Here is a 15,795-nt window from a genome sequence, read left to right as displayed (position 1 = left end):
TAAAGCAGTTTCCTAAAGCAAATTCTCAACCAACATTCAGTATGCGTGTAAATTGCACAGTAGTTCTGCTGAGATAACAAGCCTACCTGAAAAGACAGCAAGAGCAAACATGAATTCATATGATCATGAATGTAAAAGTCACAAGATCCGGATAGAATAATTACGTCCTCTGCATGCGCAGACTACATTTATGTGACGAGACTGTAAAAGTAAAGACAGCAAGCTTAAACATGATTCCATATGACCATGAATGTAAAAGTAAAATTACATTTACTCTTGTCATTGTAGTTTGTGTTGCAATGCACTAGTATGTGTAGTATTTTATCGCAAACAATAGTTTTTTCCTTGTTGAATTTTCCCCAAATTCTATTTTGAGACCCATTTTCAAAAGTATTGTTTTAAGGCGCCAAAGACAATATTGTTTTCCAGTGTATAAAAACTAAAGATTCCGCAATGACTAAGATGATATGCAAGGTGAGATACTGCTCTAGAGGTGTGTAAAATCTGATCCTACATGGTTAAAACGTCTCAACTTTTCAGTGTTGGTATTGGCTAATGCACAGGTCTCAAACTCCAGTCCTCGAGGGCCGCTCTCCTGCATGTTTTAAATGTTTCCCTCCTCCAACACACCTGATTCAAATGATCAGCAGCATTATTAAGACTCCTGTTTGAGACCTATGACCTAATGCCATGTTCCTCTGCCAAATGTATTTCTGGCAGGAGCACTGCATTACCTGCTGCTGTTCGGCCATGGAGTGGATGGAGCTGAAGGAGGGGTGTGTATGCGTGTGCTGGCTGGTCATGGCTGGCTCAGCGAGGGAGAAGCCCTGGGCAGTAGAGGAGGAGGAGGAGGAGGAGGAAGAGGAGGTGGAGGTGGGCGGACATCCTGAGCTGCTTACACCTGAAGAGACAGAGCAAGCAAGACAAGAGACATGATTAAATAGGGAATCCCCAACATTCTAATCATTCACTAGCCTTGTTTGTCCTAAAAAGTTCATTTCTGGTTTAAAAAATGACAATTAAATTAAAATTATAAACAGGTCACTGTTTCATTTGATTAATTTGCAAATACACGAATATGGATGTATCCATCCATCCATTATCCATAATAACTAATAAAAAACATCCACAGGAAGAATGTGTGATGCTTTTGTGGCATACCTCAAATTAAAGAAAAACATACTTCGTGTGAGTGTCAATTAATGAAAGTGATACAAGAAGCTGAGAGCAAAAGGACAACGATCTGAAAATGGAAATATCATTCATTCAATTCATTCAAAGGTCGTCTTTGGAATTACCCTCAAAAACCTGAATTTTTCCAAGAAATTCAACACCTACAAAATAATTGATATCTCAGCCCCTGTAGCAGGTAGAAACATAATTCCAAAAGAATTTGAGATCTTAGACGTGTGGCTTTCACAAAGGTCTATGTTTATTATTATTTACAGTTTCAATCAAGAATGTAAAAATAAAGTGTCACTGCATGAGAAGCACTATTTTGAATTGTTTTTAATCGAGTGGTAATTACCATCCTCTCTTCTGCTAAAAAGACGTCGATACCATCATATCATGTTCGACTGCTTCATAGTCCAGAAGCGCCTGTCTATATCACTGCCGGCACTTATTTCAGAGCTCCTGCGATCATCTGCGTCCGCTATTACAGCTCGAAAAAATTACGTGACAACCTCCGAGGGCTCACGACACCGTCACGTGTATATTCAGATGCATTTCATTGGCTAAGAGACTGAGAATTGGATAAAAAAATAAAAATAAATAAATAACGTATACACTCTCCCGGCTCTAAGGTAGAAAAATGCAACAGTGCTCTCGGCTCTAGTGGTGGAAACGCGGTTATGCGCAACAGGCCTAAATGGGTTAAAAAAGCAAATCAAGTATTCAAAAAAACATTAGAATCAACAAGTGGTTGAAAACTAAAAACTAAACGACATTTTATTGCTCCTATGTGAGCATACTGTACATTATTCGTAGATTTCTTTCATCCTCTTTCCTCATCACTTCTCAAAATGCTGAATACCAAATCAGATCCTAATCATAAACACTGAATACACTCATGAACGGAGCATAAATATCATTTTTAGAATAAATACTTTATGTAACAGTAATTGCCAAGTCAAGGCGGTAATTTGCGGTATAGAAATTTTGTGACACATGCCGTGGGGCCCAGTTCGGATATTTTTTGGGGGCCTACGAAATCAAATCAAATAAAGTGTGTCTCTAATGTTTCTTGCTAAATGGTATTATTCTTTCCATTTTGGCAGATACAATTTTTATTGATCAGTTTAACAATAATACTGTATTTATATTTGGTTGTTAATATTTTCCACGAATTATGATTTATAAAATTTGGATACATTTTCAAAGATATACAGGTGTTAGAATAAAACAGGCAATTCTGTATATGTGATAACATGATGAGGTTATTAAATTATACATTACATTATATTTATTATAGTATATGATTTTCACATTCCCTTGGGTTTACCACTGTGGGAGGGGCCAAGGGGGTCATTGAATTGTAAGCTGGGTGGCGGCTGACGGTCAGGACATTGGCAGTCCAATGCAGACTAGATATCGTCAGGCTCATCTTCACATACAGTTTGGGCTCTGGTATCAGTCCACAGAGAGGTTGGACTATCTTTCACTCTAATGCTGCCCCCGACGAGAGGCACTAAGCAGGTGTGGCCATACCGGTACTTAATTCCCCCCTGGCTCTGTGCCTGTAAGGTGGGCTTTACCATGGTGGGTGAGAGGGTAGACTCCCTACGCCTTCAGGTGTGGACATACTGGGCCCTGACTGTTGTTTGTGCCTATGCACTAAATATCAGAGTACCCACTCCTTTTGGAGACCTTGGAGTGGGTGCTGGAGAGTGCTCCCACTGAGGACTTTGTTCTGCTAGGGGCCTTCTGTGCTCACAGGGGCAATGGCATTGAACAGGATGGAGTGCCCTCTCAAGGTGCGGATGAGATCTTTCCCCAAGAGGAGTTCAAGTATCTTGGGGTCTTGATCAAAAGTAAGGGGAAGAATCTATAATTATATGGTTATATTAGTGGTATTTACTTTTAGAGACTGTGACTCCTTTCAACTTTATTCGAGAAAGCCTTGCGATGTATATATCTTGTGTGGTCCTTTTGTGCATCTGCGAATAGGTACCCATACCACTTTCCTTTGCAAATACAGTACCTCAAATAACAGTGTTAAATTTATCGGTGTTTAAGGTTGAGAATTGATCTTCGCGTTATTAGAGGCTTCGGCTGCTCAAAGTGTCAATCTCCACACCACTCCAGCAGGCACAATGGTTATTTCATCAAAGCAAACTTGTTTGTTCTGTTGTCTTTGTGTGTATTTTGGCTTGATAACTCCACTTGATGTTGGGCAAAACCTAGTGCAGTCGCCATGATATTCTGAGTTTAGCATTATGTTACGACAAGATATTATGGGAAGCCAACCAATACTGCTGTGCCCGACTACAAGCATGAGCGATTACATCCCCCGACCCCTTTGCATTTTAGAGAGTGTAACTCTGTCAACACCATTGCATTGTCTGTCCACTATTACACCATTGTGTAAATTATCTTTGTGAAACAAATAAACATATATGCAACCCCATATCCACATAATATGACTACTCAGCATCAGCATCCCACTTCACTTGATACCGCCATTCAGCTGGGGGTCATAAAGCCAGAGGTTCCACACTGAAATAATTGTGAAAAGGTTTCAATTTAAATATTTACACTAGTTCTACACTACTACTACACTAATTTTACTGCTTGTTTCGAAAGCTGCAACACAGTTTGTAAAAAAAAAAACAACAACAAAACAATTCCTCAACTTTTGTTAACGAATAAATGTTTCATATTCAAATCACTCTCCTTGTTTTTTCGCACCCTTTCCTTCCTTGGGGCATGGCAAAGACTGTTAAAGAACATTTCTATTTTTTAAATATGCTTGGGTAGACTTCCCTTTTAAATGGACTGATATTTTTCAATCTTGGGATGGAACAGGTGAGTTTTTTTTTTCTCAACTTCCTAATGGGTGATCGCCCCCCCCCCCCCCCCAAAAAAAAATTCAATTTAAAATGTAAATTGTTGGTTCTCCACCAACAAAATTGTGCCACACAATGAATACATACTTAAAAAGAGGTTAACATGGTAGAGGCAAAAAGGTTAGTACCGCAAGTGTCACTAACCAAAAACCAAGTCACAAATGATGCTCTTTTACTTCTAAAACTATGTGAGAATATGCACAAATCTAGTGAAGCATCAAGAAATCTTGTATACACCCGTTATCAGTATTATATAACAATAGATCAAAATACTGATGCATTCAAGAATTAAGCACTAACTTGTTAAAAAGCAACTTTTACAGTGTTATAGCAAGTAGTCGATAGTGGAGTGTACAGCTACCAAACAAGCAGGTCAGAGCAAGCATAGCAGGCTATACTGGTCCTTTGGGAAAGGGCCCATGAAGAGGCCAGAATTAGATCTGCATACACCCGGTTTGTAAACCTGAGCTGCTGGGTGTTAAAAAAACAAAAACAATTGATGTCTCCCGAGAAAGGAAAATTGGTTTCACAGAGGCAAAGGGGAAACATTTTTTGTAATTCAGGTTAAATGCTCACAGAGGTCACGAAAGAATAATGATCATTTCTTTGCCTTTATCTTCTTCCATTCCATTCAGCACCCGACATTTTTTCCAAATGGTTCGACGTTATGAATTAGTGATCTGTAGAAATGTACATTTTGAAAAATATATAACACCACTCAGCTGTGGTGAGCAGCATACTGTATGTTTTCATATCTGTGTTTGCATGGAAACGCAGAGAAAGAATTATCCAGTCACTGTCACTGAGAGTCACTGTTGTGATGCTCTGGGTCCTGGCCTGCTTACAGACATGACACTGCTGGGGAGAGAAAATATCTGCCTAGTACTGAGAAATCGGCCAGGTCTCTTTAAGAGGCTGAGAAGCACTCACAGAACTTCCTCACTCTGACATCCCCCTTCCTGCGCTGCCATTGGTTGGGCCCCTCTCTTTCTCCATCATCTGATTGGCTGCTGGTATCTAAGGGCTGGCCGGCCAGCACTCTATAAATAAACTCTGTGCTGTCTCAGCAACCAGCCTACAACACTCATTAGCTACTTCTCCTCCTCCTCTCTCCTGCTATGCAAGTAGCTTCCAATAGCAAGGCTGGCTCTGGGTAGCAGGCTGATACACTCTCCCCTAGCAACCCAACCCACCCTACCCTACAAGCCACACTTCTCCTCCCCCTTTTCCTTCATCATCCTTCCTGCTTTCTCAAACCTCATCTCTGAGCCTGCATCCTCTCTTTATGCTTACACAAAGACATAAAAGTGGCCATTTCTCACTTCGGTTTTCCCTCCTACCCAATATCAAAAAGCATCTTGTTTTTTCAAAAATGTTATGCCAATGGTTTTATGTAGCCATCAGTGTTGTGGAGATGCACAATGATGCAGCATTATCTAGGACACCATCGGAAATGCAGCATGTCAAAACACAGAAGAGTCCGAAACTGACAGAAGAGTCAGAAAGCGATGCACGCTGTAGTCAACATAGTAGTAGATTAGTAGTTCTCGAACTTTTTACACCAAGTTACCACTCCAAAAATACCTAGCTCTCCAAGTAATACCATTAAAACACAGCAGTGTAGTAGGCGTAAGTGTTTATTAAAAATGAGGCAGGTTTTATTCATAACTATTATTAATATCAAGACACTGGAACGTTAAGCAGAGTGCATTCCACTCACTCAAACAGTAGTTCTTCATTTAAAAAAAATTCTTTTTTAGAAAGAATCTGACACGGCTGTATTTAAATAACTATTCAATCAAAATATATTAAACATAAAAATGAAATAATTAAAAAAAATTTTTTAAATGTACATTTAAACAAGCTGTATGCATAGTTGCAAGTAAAAATCCTCACTCTATCCAAAACCTTTATCCCTGCTTTCTGTAAAAGAAACACACACAAGTAATGGTGGTGCAGGTTAAAGCCTTTGCAGCAAACTTTGCTTATCATAGCTTCCTGTGTGTGTATCATCAAACTTAACTGTTATTTTGTAGATGTGTGCTTATCACTGTCAAACATTTTACTGAAAAAAAAAATAGCCATCTGGAAAGTGCGTGTGTGTGAGTGGGGGTGAGGAATTACTCAAGTAGTCGATGTAATATTCCATAGGATCATCGATTCTAAAACGATTTGGTTACTTGTGACAGCTCTACTCATAATAAATGGTCGATATAGTCTCATATGTAGCTTAGTTAATGGTTCATGCTAGTGCTTTGGTCAAAAACTAAAGACGACACAATCGTTCACATTTTACTAACTACAAGCTACTTCAGCACAACATTCTTTTTTTTATTTTTATTATTCCTTTTGCGGTGACTTCAAGTAGCAAGCAGTTGGCTTGGCCACTTCTTCCACACATAAACAGGATTTTGGAAATTATAAATACGTTCAAAAAAGTAAATGCGGTCAAAAACTTGAATAGAACTCAGCGTTTGTCAGGACCTTCGCACAGCCTCACCTCACTCCCCAGTTTACAATCACAATCTCAATCACATCCAAACTGCTTCACCGCAATATACAGGTCATTTTATAATACCAGTCTTGACAAAAATGAAGACGAGGTGGTCATTAAACTGCACTGTCAGGCAGACCAGTGCTTCCCAACCTCTACAGGGCCAAGGCACCTATTTTGCATTATAAAAATCTCATGGCACATCACACATCTAAAATAAAATGACAACAAAAGTATACAAACACTCAAATGATGAATACACAGGCAGAACACTTCACTACTATGCCTGTCACAATACATTTACGGCATAGATAGACGATCAGATACATTATTTGTAGTACGTAAATCAGAATCTTCAGACCGATTAAGTTCCTCAGGGACACCTGATGATTTCTCGCACCACATGGTTGGGAATCACACAGGTAGACTTCTGCAAATTAACAAAGTAAATAAAACATTTTCTGAATAAGCATATTGTTTTTCAATTTTAAGTTCCAAACATTTTCATATCTCACAATTGAACTGAAATTAAAGTTAAAAGCTTATCTTGGACACACCAAATAATAGTTGTTTAAATAATTAATATATAATCAAACAAACACCTGTTACTTGTGCCCCTCAAGAAGTACAGTACAGTATAAACCAAATTTTTAAGAGGAATTCAAGAGCTGGGCTAACGTACCCAAAACAAAACATTTTATTAGCAACAAAATCTTGATTCAGTAATAAAGTAGAACACTATTATTTCTATATCACACAAACGTTCCCAAAAGCTGTGTTGTGGGTGGGTGGAACAATGCAGAATGACAGTCCACACCACTGCTTTTTTCAGTCCTTCTAAAACAAAAAGGCAGCTTACAGGTGAAATGAAAACAGCTACTGTGTTGCCTGATCAACGTTCCTTGTCAGCTACATCAAAAAGATAAGGATGGTGACAAGGAAGTTAAAGACAACATAAAGTTGTCATCTTTGCAACACAATCATCCGTCTTGGACAGCTGCAGACATAGATTGTTTCTCAAACAAAGTGTTCAACGTAGTTTTAGCATTGATTGCTCTTCATTAGTGCCAGTTTTTTGAAAATGTTTTTTTAATTAATTAATTAATATTGTGACAAGACAACAACGATATACTGTACTGTGGAAATTTTAATATCGCGATATCACGATATTGCCGAGATTGTGACATCCATAAAAGACATAGTAGGGCCGGGAGATTAAATGACTGAAATCAACGATCGTGATAATTTTGAGGTTGATCACGATGATCAGATGTGTGCGTATTCACGCAATGAAACATGGCGGAAATGTGCGTGATAACAGCCAATCAGAGTCAAGGCTTTCCTGCTCTGCTTCCATTTGCAAGTCATGGAAGTAAACAGAAATTTCCCCCCATGGTTGGCCTGCTTGGTAGCGAAATGCTCCGTCAGTCCTCGAGCCAGCCAACCTCTCACGGAGCACGTCGCCCTGCCAGCAGAGGCGGTGCTCAGCGAGTAGAGCACCAAGGTTCTCCGAGATGTACTAAGCAAGTGATTATGTGAAAAGCATAAAATCTGAAAGGAGTAAGTAGTAGGGCCTGTCACTCACTACTGTCAGCACACATACATGCTGCTATGTAGTATGTGCTAATTCTATGTGGCATAAGCAGCTCATTCCGGATGCAAGCAAAGCAGCAATCAACTCATGTCATCATCATTATTCAGGTGATTTGTATCGTGGCAGAACCAGCTAATCTGTATTGCTATGCAGCAGCTCTACTAAAAACCCGAGATTTATTTCATCTCAGAGCACAGAGCTGAAAGTGATGGCACGCCCACTACAGCGCCCTGTCACTCAACAGAGGAGACAGAGATAGCGAGAAAAACCTCACACTTGATATACCACGCTACAGCAACACTCTTGAACTGAAACTAGATAGTTTTGGTGCTGCTGTGGAGAAAATAAACCTTTAGTTGGGTCTGAATAGGCGGCAAGTTTAGCAACAAAGCCATATGGAAACAATGGGCAGCAGAACTGTTCGAAGGGAATATGCAATGTGATTGGTCATGTCGGGCGCTGTGCCAACTAGAAGCAGCGATGAAGAAGAAAAGCGCGACACTTCAATGTTGCCCATTGAAGGCAGCTGAAAACAAACATACATGTCTGTTTAACTCGTTTACGTTCACCCACAAGGCAGGGAGAAGTAAATGGAGGAAACATTATTTTCCAGGACAACTTAAGTTTTTCCAGGCCATTATACTTTTTTTCCTCATTTTCCTTGTGTTTTCCATGACTGGAAAATTGGTCAATTATTTAAGTTTTTCATGATGCGTGGGAACCCTGATCTATTAATCTGTCCATCCATCCATCTGTAGTGCCGCGAATAAGTATTTTCTCGAATTTGTATTGTCTTTGTATTTCTTTTCCCCACTTTAATTTTTAAGATAATCAAACTACAGTAAATATCAGACAAAGATAACCCAAGTAAACTAATGCAGTTTATAAAAGATTTTATTCATTAAGGGTAAAATATTTATTAAGGGTAAAATAACTAAATCTACTGGGTCCCGTGTGAAAAAGTAACCCCACCGCCCCTTGTTAAATCCTGAATTTACTGTGGCTAATCACGTTTTTAAAACGCTGAGATCATTTTCACTGACCACCAGATTTGTCCAATTATGAAAACACTTAAACACAGACTGTCTGACAAACTAAAGCCACCCAAAAGATCTCAAAAACCTCTAACAAAATGCCACAAGTCTAGAAAGGGTTAAAAAGGAATTTCTAAAGCTTTAGGGCTCATGCGAACAATGGTAAGAGCCATTAACCACAAATGGAGTAAACATGAAAGAGTGGTGATTAACTTTCCTAGGAGTAGCCGGACTACAAAAATTACCCCAAAGAGATTTGACAATAAGATCAAAGAGATTTGATAATAAAACATCTGAGTTGTAAATATTTAAAATGCTTTCTATCAATAGCAAAATTTAACCATGAGTTGTTCAAAGTACATCAGCATATCTGAGTTATGTACAAATTATTTATTTATTTAATATTATTTTGTTTAAGGCCTATTGGGTGCAATCTCGTCTACCAGGTACAAATAAATAGTTGATCCTCACTGAGCTGAACTGAGATGGTACTTTTGGTCTGTTTAGATACTTTTTTTATGTGTTTTTACTAATCATATGATTCTAATCATATGATAAGAATATAGTATCACATATTGCTTGACAATCTGATTGTTTGTTTTAGTAACCTTTTCTTTGAGTAGCAATGTGACAAGATTTTCCAAAAATGACAACAGTAACAAGACATCCATAAGTAGGAAATATTGCAGTTTTAGCAGTAGGTGTGTAGTACAAATATGACATAAGTAAGAACTATGACATCATAAAAAGTGTTTATTAATATAAATATGAGTTTACAACTGTCAAAATATATTGAGAGGGTCAACCCCAGGACATTGTGACTGGAAGAGCAATGCTCTACCAACTATGCTAGCTGAACAGATGTGTATGCAGGCTTGCAACAAGCAAACAAATATAATGACGACTCACCGGTCGCAATTGAAAATAAACCAGAATATAATGACGACACATCGGCCACAATCGAAAATAAACAAAAGTTAATGCAACATAAGTACTTCCACACTCAAGAGTATTCTTTCCTCATGTACAGAGTGACTAATTTGAAGCTCACAACAACTGGCAACAACACCCGCAAAGCAGCGCAAGGTCTCGAGTGTTATTATTAGGCCTGCGCGATGTGTATTTTGAACATCGCGATTGCGATGTGCGCATGCGCGATAGTTACATCGTAGGACGTGCGATGATTTAACTTTTTTTTTTCTTAGAACTCGCAAACTTTTGTTTCGCTTCAAAAAAGCAGCATGCTACTCCGTGCTCTTAGTTATTGTTATATTTTTGTGAACAACTCTGGGGACTAATGCACCTGCACTTTAAGTTTTAATATTTTTGTTCTAATTTGTTTACAACTTTGCTGCAGTTTCACAAAGTTTTTATTATCTTCATGTTATATTTTTGTAAACAACTCAGGTGCCAGTACACTTGCTTTTTAATTTTTTAATATTTTATAGTTTACTTTATAACTGTGTTACAGATTTAGAGGTTTTTTATTTTCTTCTATTTTTTGAAATGACTCAAGGGTCTAGTGTACCTGCTTTTTATTTTTTTGTTTAAAATATGTTTAATATTTTGCTGCTGTTTACATTGAAGTGTGAAATACAATGTTAAATAATCTATTATGTTACAGAGACATGACCGCTGTGATCCCTTTTATATGCAGCAATCATCATTCAGAGATGAACTCCCTTAGTCTGGATTAAACGATATTATATGAATACAATGATGTCATGGTGAGTTAACCAAATGATTCCCAAACAAATCTATTCAAGTCATCTGGTGAAAATTCTATTTTTAACATTGCAACATATATCGCAAACCCCCAAAAATCGCAATGTCATTTTTTTCCAACATCATGCAGCCCTAGTTATTATACGGTAAAACTCATCATTATATGTTGAATGAACCAATGACAGCATCCGCACAAACTGAGGCCTCCTTTGTCATCGGTCATGTGATTTTCTTGGAAATGACACACGCTATGAACCGGAGCTTCATTTGGCACGTCTACCTCAGCACATCTCATAACATCCCGAATCACGAAAGGCAGACGGGGAGTAGAACAAGAACCCAATGCTAATCGCTAAGCTAATGCTTTTGGCCACTGAACACCAGAAAAAGTGCTTCAGTGTACAGTACACTTCACAGAAGAAGAAGTCTGGTTTTAAAGCAGAGGGCAACCAGCTATGGACAGCAAATTAGCAGATCAATTAATAATTGTCTGGAGTGAAAATAATAGTACAGCGAACAACGACAGAGGAAGCCACACCCCAGCCACCATCGCCCCACGCACCCATCTAATCACTTTGGAATGACAGTTATGCTTTGCAGAGGGGTTCTAGAGATCTTTGGTCCATGACATTTAATCATAGGGACTATGGCAATAATGAGTCCGCTAAAAAGATAAAGTAGTCCTAAGACGGTTGGTCAACGATCATTTATGCACTGCAAGAGAGTATCAGTTCACTTACATTGTATGAACATTGAATGAAGGCTAGTGTGTATCAACAATACTGCTTTGGGGTAACCCCTAAATGCACTGGTGGAGGAGAAACTGCACATTACGCTACATCATGTACACAAAAACAGTTAACTTTTATTTAAATAGGCATACAAAAAAACAATAATTATCAATATTGGCTGATATGAAATTGATAGATTGTGTTTTTCAGACATATCACCCTGCCCTACTAAAGCACATTATTTTAAAACTGAGTTTATTTAATCCTTATATTCACCAGTTTATTTCATTCTTTCGTAGTTACGTTGACCTCTTATTAAAGGTTAAGTATTATGTTAAAATAACCTAAATTCATTTTTTCTGGGTCATTATTTTCAATAGTTAAAAAAAAAAATAATAATAATAATATATATCGATATCGACCAATATGAAACATTATATCGTGATATACTTTTCAGTCATATCGCCCAGCCCTATAGTTACCACATCCAAATCTTTCTGGCACTATGGAGAGACAAGACGTCAACCCTATCAAACCCGATCTAACCTTATCAAAGGCATTTTCAGCATCTAAAGACAGAATTTCTGAGTCTAGCATTTTCTAATTATAGTGAATTTTATATCTTGCTTGAATTACGAAAGCTTTGTCTGCCAGTTATAACCCATTTTAATCGTTATTAATGTGTCCAGCCATTTTTAAACCCAGGAACGTATTCATATTTTTTTTTTTAAATGTCAAACGTTTGGGTAAGGAGTGTCTAAAAATGTCTGGCACCGAATGAGTTAATGATTAGAGGTAGATTATTTTTCAACTGAACGTTTACTCAAAATCAGAACTACACAGATTTATGGGCCTCAAATGTTCGCAGCAAGTGGCACATGTGGCAATTGCACATGAAATATAATATAAAATTAATTATAGACAAAATACGAACTGTTTACATCTGAAAATTGCAAAATTAGTAAAGCTTTCCTTTAAAATTTAGGAGGACCGTATTTTTTTAGCACTGTAAATTTGTATATTGTAATGAACTACATAGGTTATGTGTTTTATTGTTAAGTATTGCTGTTGAGTGTTTGTGGCAAATATGTCATGTTGTGTTACTTGAGTACTGCGATGTCCAAGTTCATATACAAAACACTCCGTGTGTGGTCGCAAATGACTATACGAAGCGTCTGTTTGATGTCAACGACGAGCATATGTTTCGGTTAAGCGTGAGTTCGCTGACTAATGCTTCAGCAACCCAAAGAAGACATGACATAAAATATGTTAGCGTGCCAAACAGAACATTGCGTTACATCAAACGCACAGTAACCCGTGTGTGATAAAATGAGCGTCCAGACACGACGGGAGAGAAGGCAAGTTCGACAGAAAAACAAAGCGCTAAATAAATACATAAATGAATGACTCCTTGACTATAAATTAATTGTTGACGATTTTGATCGTCTCATTCACTTGAATGGGAGGTCTGCAGCATTAGAGGAGAGGTTCACCGTTCCGGTGGTCCGACCGATCGCTGCCCAGCCTCGGAGGTGGAGGCTTTGGGTGGCCGCCGGAGATCTTCAGACACCGCAGAGTGACGACGACGAGCCGTTGATTCGGAGAGGCAGCCAAATGAATGAGTGACCTCTCCATTCATAATGGCTGAGTGCTGGCAGCGAGCTTCGCATGCCATTTGTGAAATCACTATCCCACTATTTCATCCATGGTACATATTAAATTGTAAATATTGTTCAATATTGTTATATGACACAAAATATGTGTGCTCTATACACTGTATCTTGACTGTTTGTAACCTGTGAATTTATTTTTCGTCTACATGTGAAAGCTTCTGTGCATTTAATGAGCTGTACTTTGTGACATCGCCACATCATGTGCCATGTGTCATCTTCCACACCGCTTACACCGTACAAGGTCGCGGGGTGGTGCTGGAGCCTATCCCAGCGGACTACACCCTGAACTGGTCCCCAGCCAGTCGCAGGGCACACGCAGACACCGTCACTGAGCGGAAACCGATCCCACGCTGCCCGCACACAACTCAGGCGTGTGTACCACTACACCATCAGCGATCGCCACATCATGCGGCAATTCATATTTTGAATCGCTCCAGAACCAATGATTGAGAATCGCCACTTGTGAAATATTATGACATGCTGCGAGTGTCAATAGTGCAGCACAAGCTTGCACAGTACACAGTTGATCCCCGCCGTCATCCCGCCGCTCTTTTGTTGTCATGGAAAAGCAACGAAAGCCATGTGGTGTGGTGCCGGTCATAGCGAAGTGGTGTGGTGTGTGACAGTTTGGGGGTAATGGTAAAGCGGCATTACTGTATTTCCAAGGAGAAGCTTCCGATGACCAAATGCCAAACTCCATCAAGCCTTAAAGAGTGATGACGAGTAGAATTTGAAAGCAATCAAATATATGGTTTGTACTTGTGATTTTAACATGACACTCTAACCCCACAACAGAAACAGTGTGAATAAACACAAACCACAGATCACAACATTATGGCCAATTGTACAATGTGAGGATTTTTAGTCCAGAGCTACATCAGATAGTAAGCATTTAAGAAAGTAATTAGGCTCAGTTTTAAGTGAAACTGTCAGATGTGCTTTAATTGAACACCATGTTTAATATGGCTGTCGTTTGCAGTGGTAAATAAATGTATTCCATCAAAAGAGCTGTATTTCATATTCCGGTCATCTCACGTTCGTACCACCTCAAGTAGGATAACAGATCCATTAAAACTACTGAATCATTTGTAAACTTAGATAGACAATGTGTGTTCCTCCATGACCTTTGACCACAGCTACCTCAATTCTCACTTAACATAAGATCACCTCTTTGTCTAAGAAAGGGGTGGGCAATTATATGAGATAAATGAGAAATTTCCAAAGGGACAATGACTAAGTTTTCATGAAGCCAATAAACCTTTTAAAAGCCGAATATTGTCAGTATTCAGGTTTTTAAAATTCCGAATATCGTGCCTGGATTACTCCTTTTGTAACCCAAATATGTACGCATGTATACGGCAATTGGAATACCTCAATCGCACGGGACACTCTGGGCAAGCTCAACCGCCAGGAATCTTGGTCTTTGTAGTACAGAAAGTGCTTGTATGCGCGGTGTTTGACATGCAACCCACCGGAAATACACATTTAGTCATTAACAAAACATGGCGAAAGCTAGAGTAAGTACGGCACCACACTTTTAAAGCGAGGAGGAAACCGTCTGCTTCATTTGTGCGGTGAATGACATGAATATAACGTGTTCTTTTACGGAAGCAAGTAACAAGCGGAGATGACGTATAATTGCATCATGACGTCCGTGCGTCGGGTCATTTAAAGGTGGGGGGTCACTCGGTCCGCTCAAGCCATGTAAACGAGTTATTCCGAATGACTCAGAAATCGTCATTTTGACCTTAACTTGAATATTGACTGCATGTAAACGTAGTCGATGTGAGAAACTGGAACGGTTCTCGAGGGCCACACCATGCTAAGCCCAATTGTGTTCAATATGAATCGAATATCTTTATATAAAGAAGCACACTGTATTGCTCTAATAAGCTACTTAGTTAGCTATTATTACTATTACTTTGTTATAATTAGGAAATAAAAAAAAAAAGTTGCCATATCAAAATTTCATACACACGCATGAACATTATAGTTGTTGACTCAAATATCATTCAAATAAAATAACCTGTTATAAATTACACTCAGTTAATCTTTGAAGATCAGTTGAGAATTGCAACCTGTTATAATGCTGACATGAAACCTCTATAGAGGTTGCTGTATGGTGCACGTTTTTTTCCCAACCCACCAATGTCATGGATGACCTCAAAGACTTACAGCACATCTTGGCAAAGTAGAGGCCGCAGATCACATCCAGCCCATCCACAGTCTCTGCAGCCTTTATGAAGTCAAAATAAGATATCAAGTAGACTTTACACCGATCTAATCAAGTGTACCAAAATCGTTTGATATATTGCATTTTAGTGATCGCCTATAAGGTCGACTGTAATAATTTGCACAATCTATCAGTGATGTAATTAATTGGAGCCGCGAAAAAAGACATTACAGCAAATACAACCCCGTTCACTCCAGGATCGTTTTGTGCTGCCATAGTGTATATGTGAGATCGAAAGCGAATC

General features: G+C 38.7%; 1 protein-coding gene across 2 annotated transcripts in view; it reads right to left on the bottom strand.

The window, feature by feature from the left end:
• Window positions 1-15,795, bottom strand: part of dyrk1b (dual-specificity tyrosine-(Y)-phosphorylation regulated kinase 1B) — a 64,357-nt gene that overhangs the window by 14,478 nt on the left and 34,084 nt on the right. For both annotated transcript variants that reach the window (XM_086037595.1, XM_086037594.1), the window contains exon 2: window positions 735-901. In XM_086037595.1, coding sequence (XP_085893721.1) covers window positions 735-803 — 69 coding nt within the window. In that variant the 5' untranslated portion in view covers window positions 804-901. The remainder of the gene's footprint in view (window positions 1-734; window positions 902-15,795) is intronic.

This window comes from Filicampus tigris, chromosome 8 (genome assembly GCF_054856515.1).
Source record: "Filicampus tigris isolate MCC_2025a chromosome 8, RoL_Ftig_1.0, whole genome shotgun sequence".
NCBI classification, from domain to species: domain Eukaryota; kingdom Metazoa; phylum Chordata; class Actinopteri; order Syngnathiformes; family Syngnathidae; genus Filicampus; species Filicampus tigris.
Note: the sequence above shows the minus strand (reverse complement) of the source record. Positions and strands in the feature narration are given on the sequence as shown.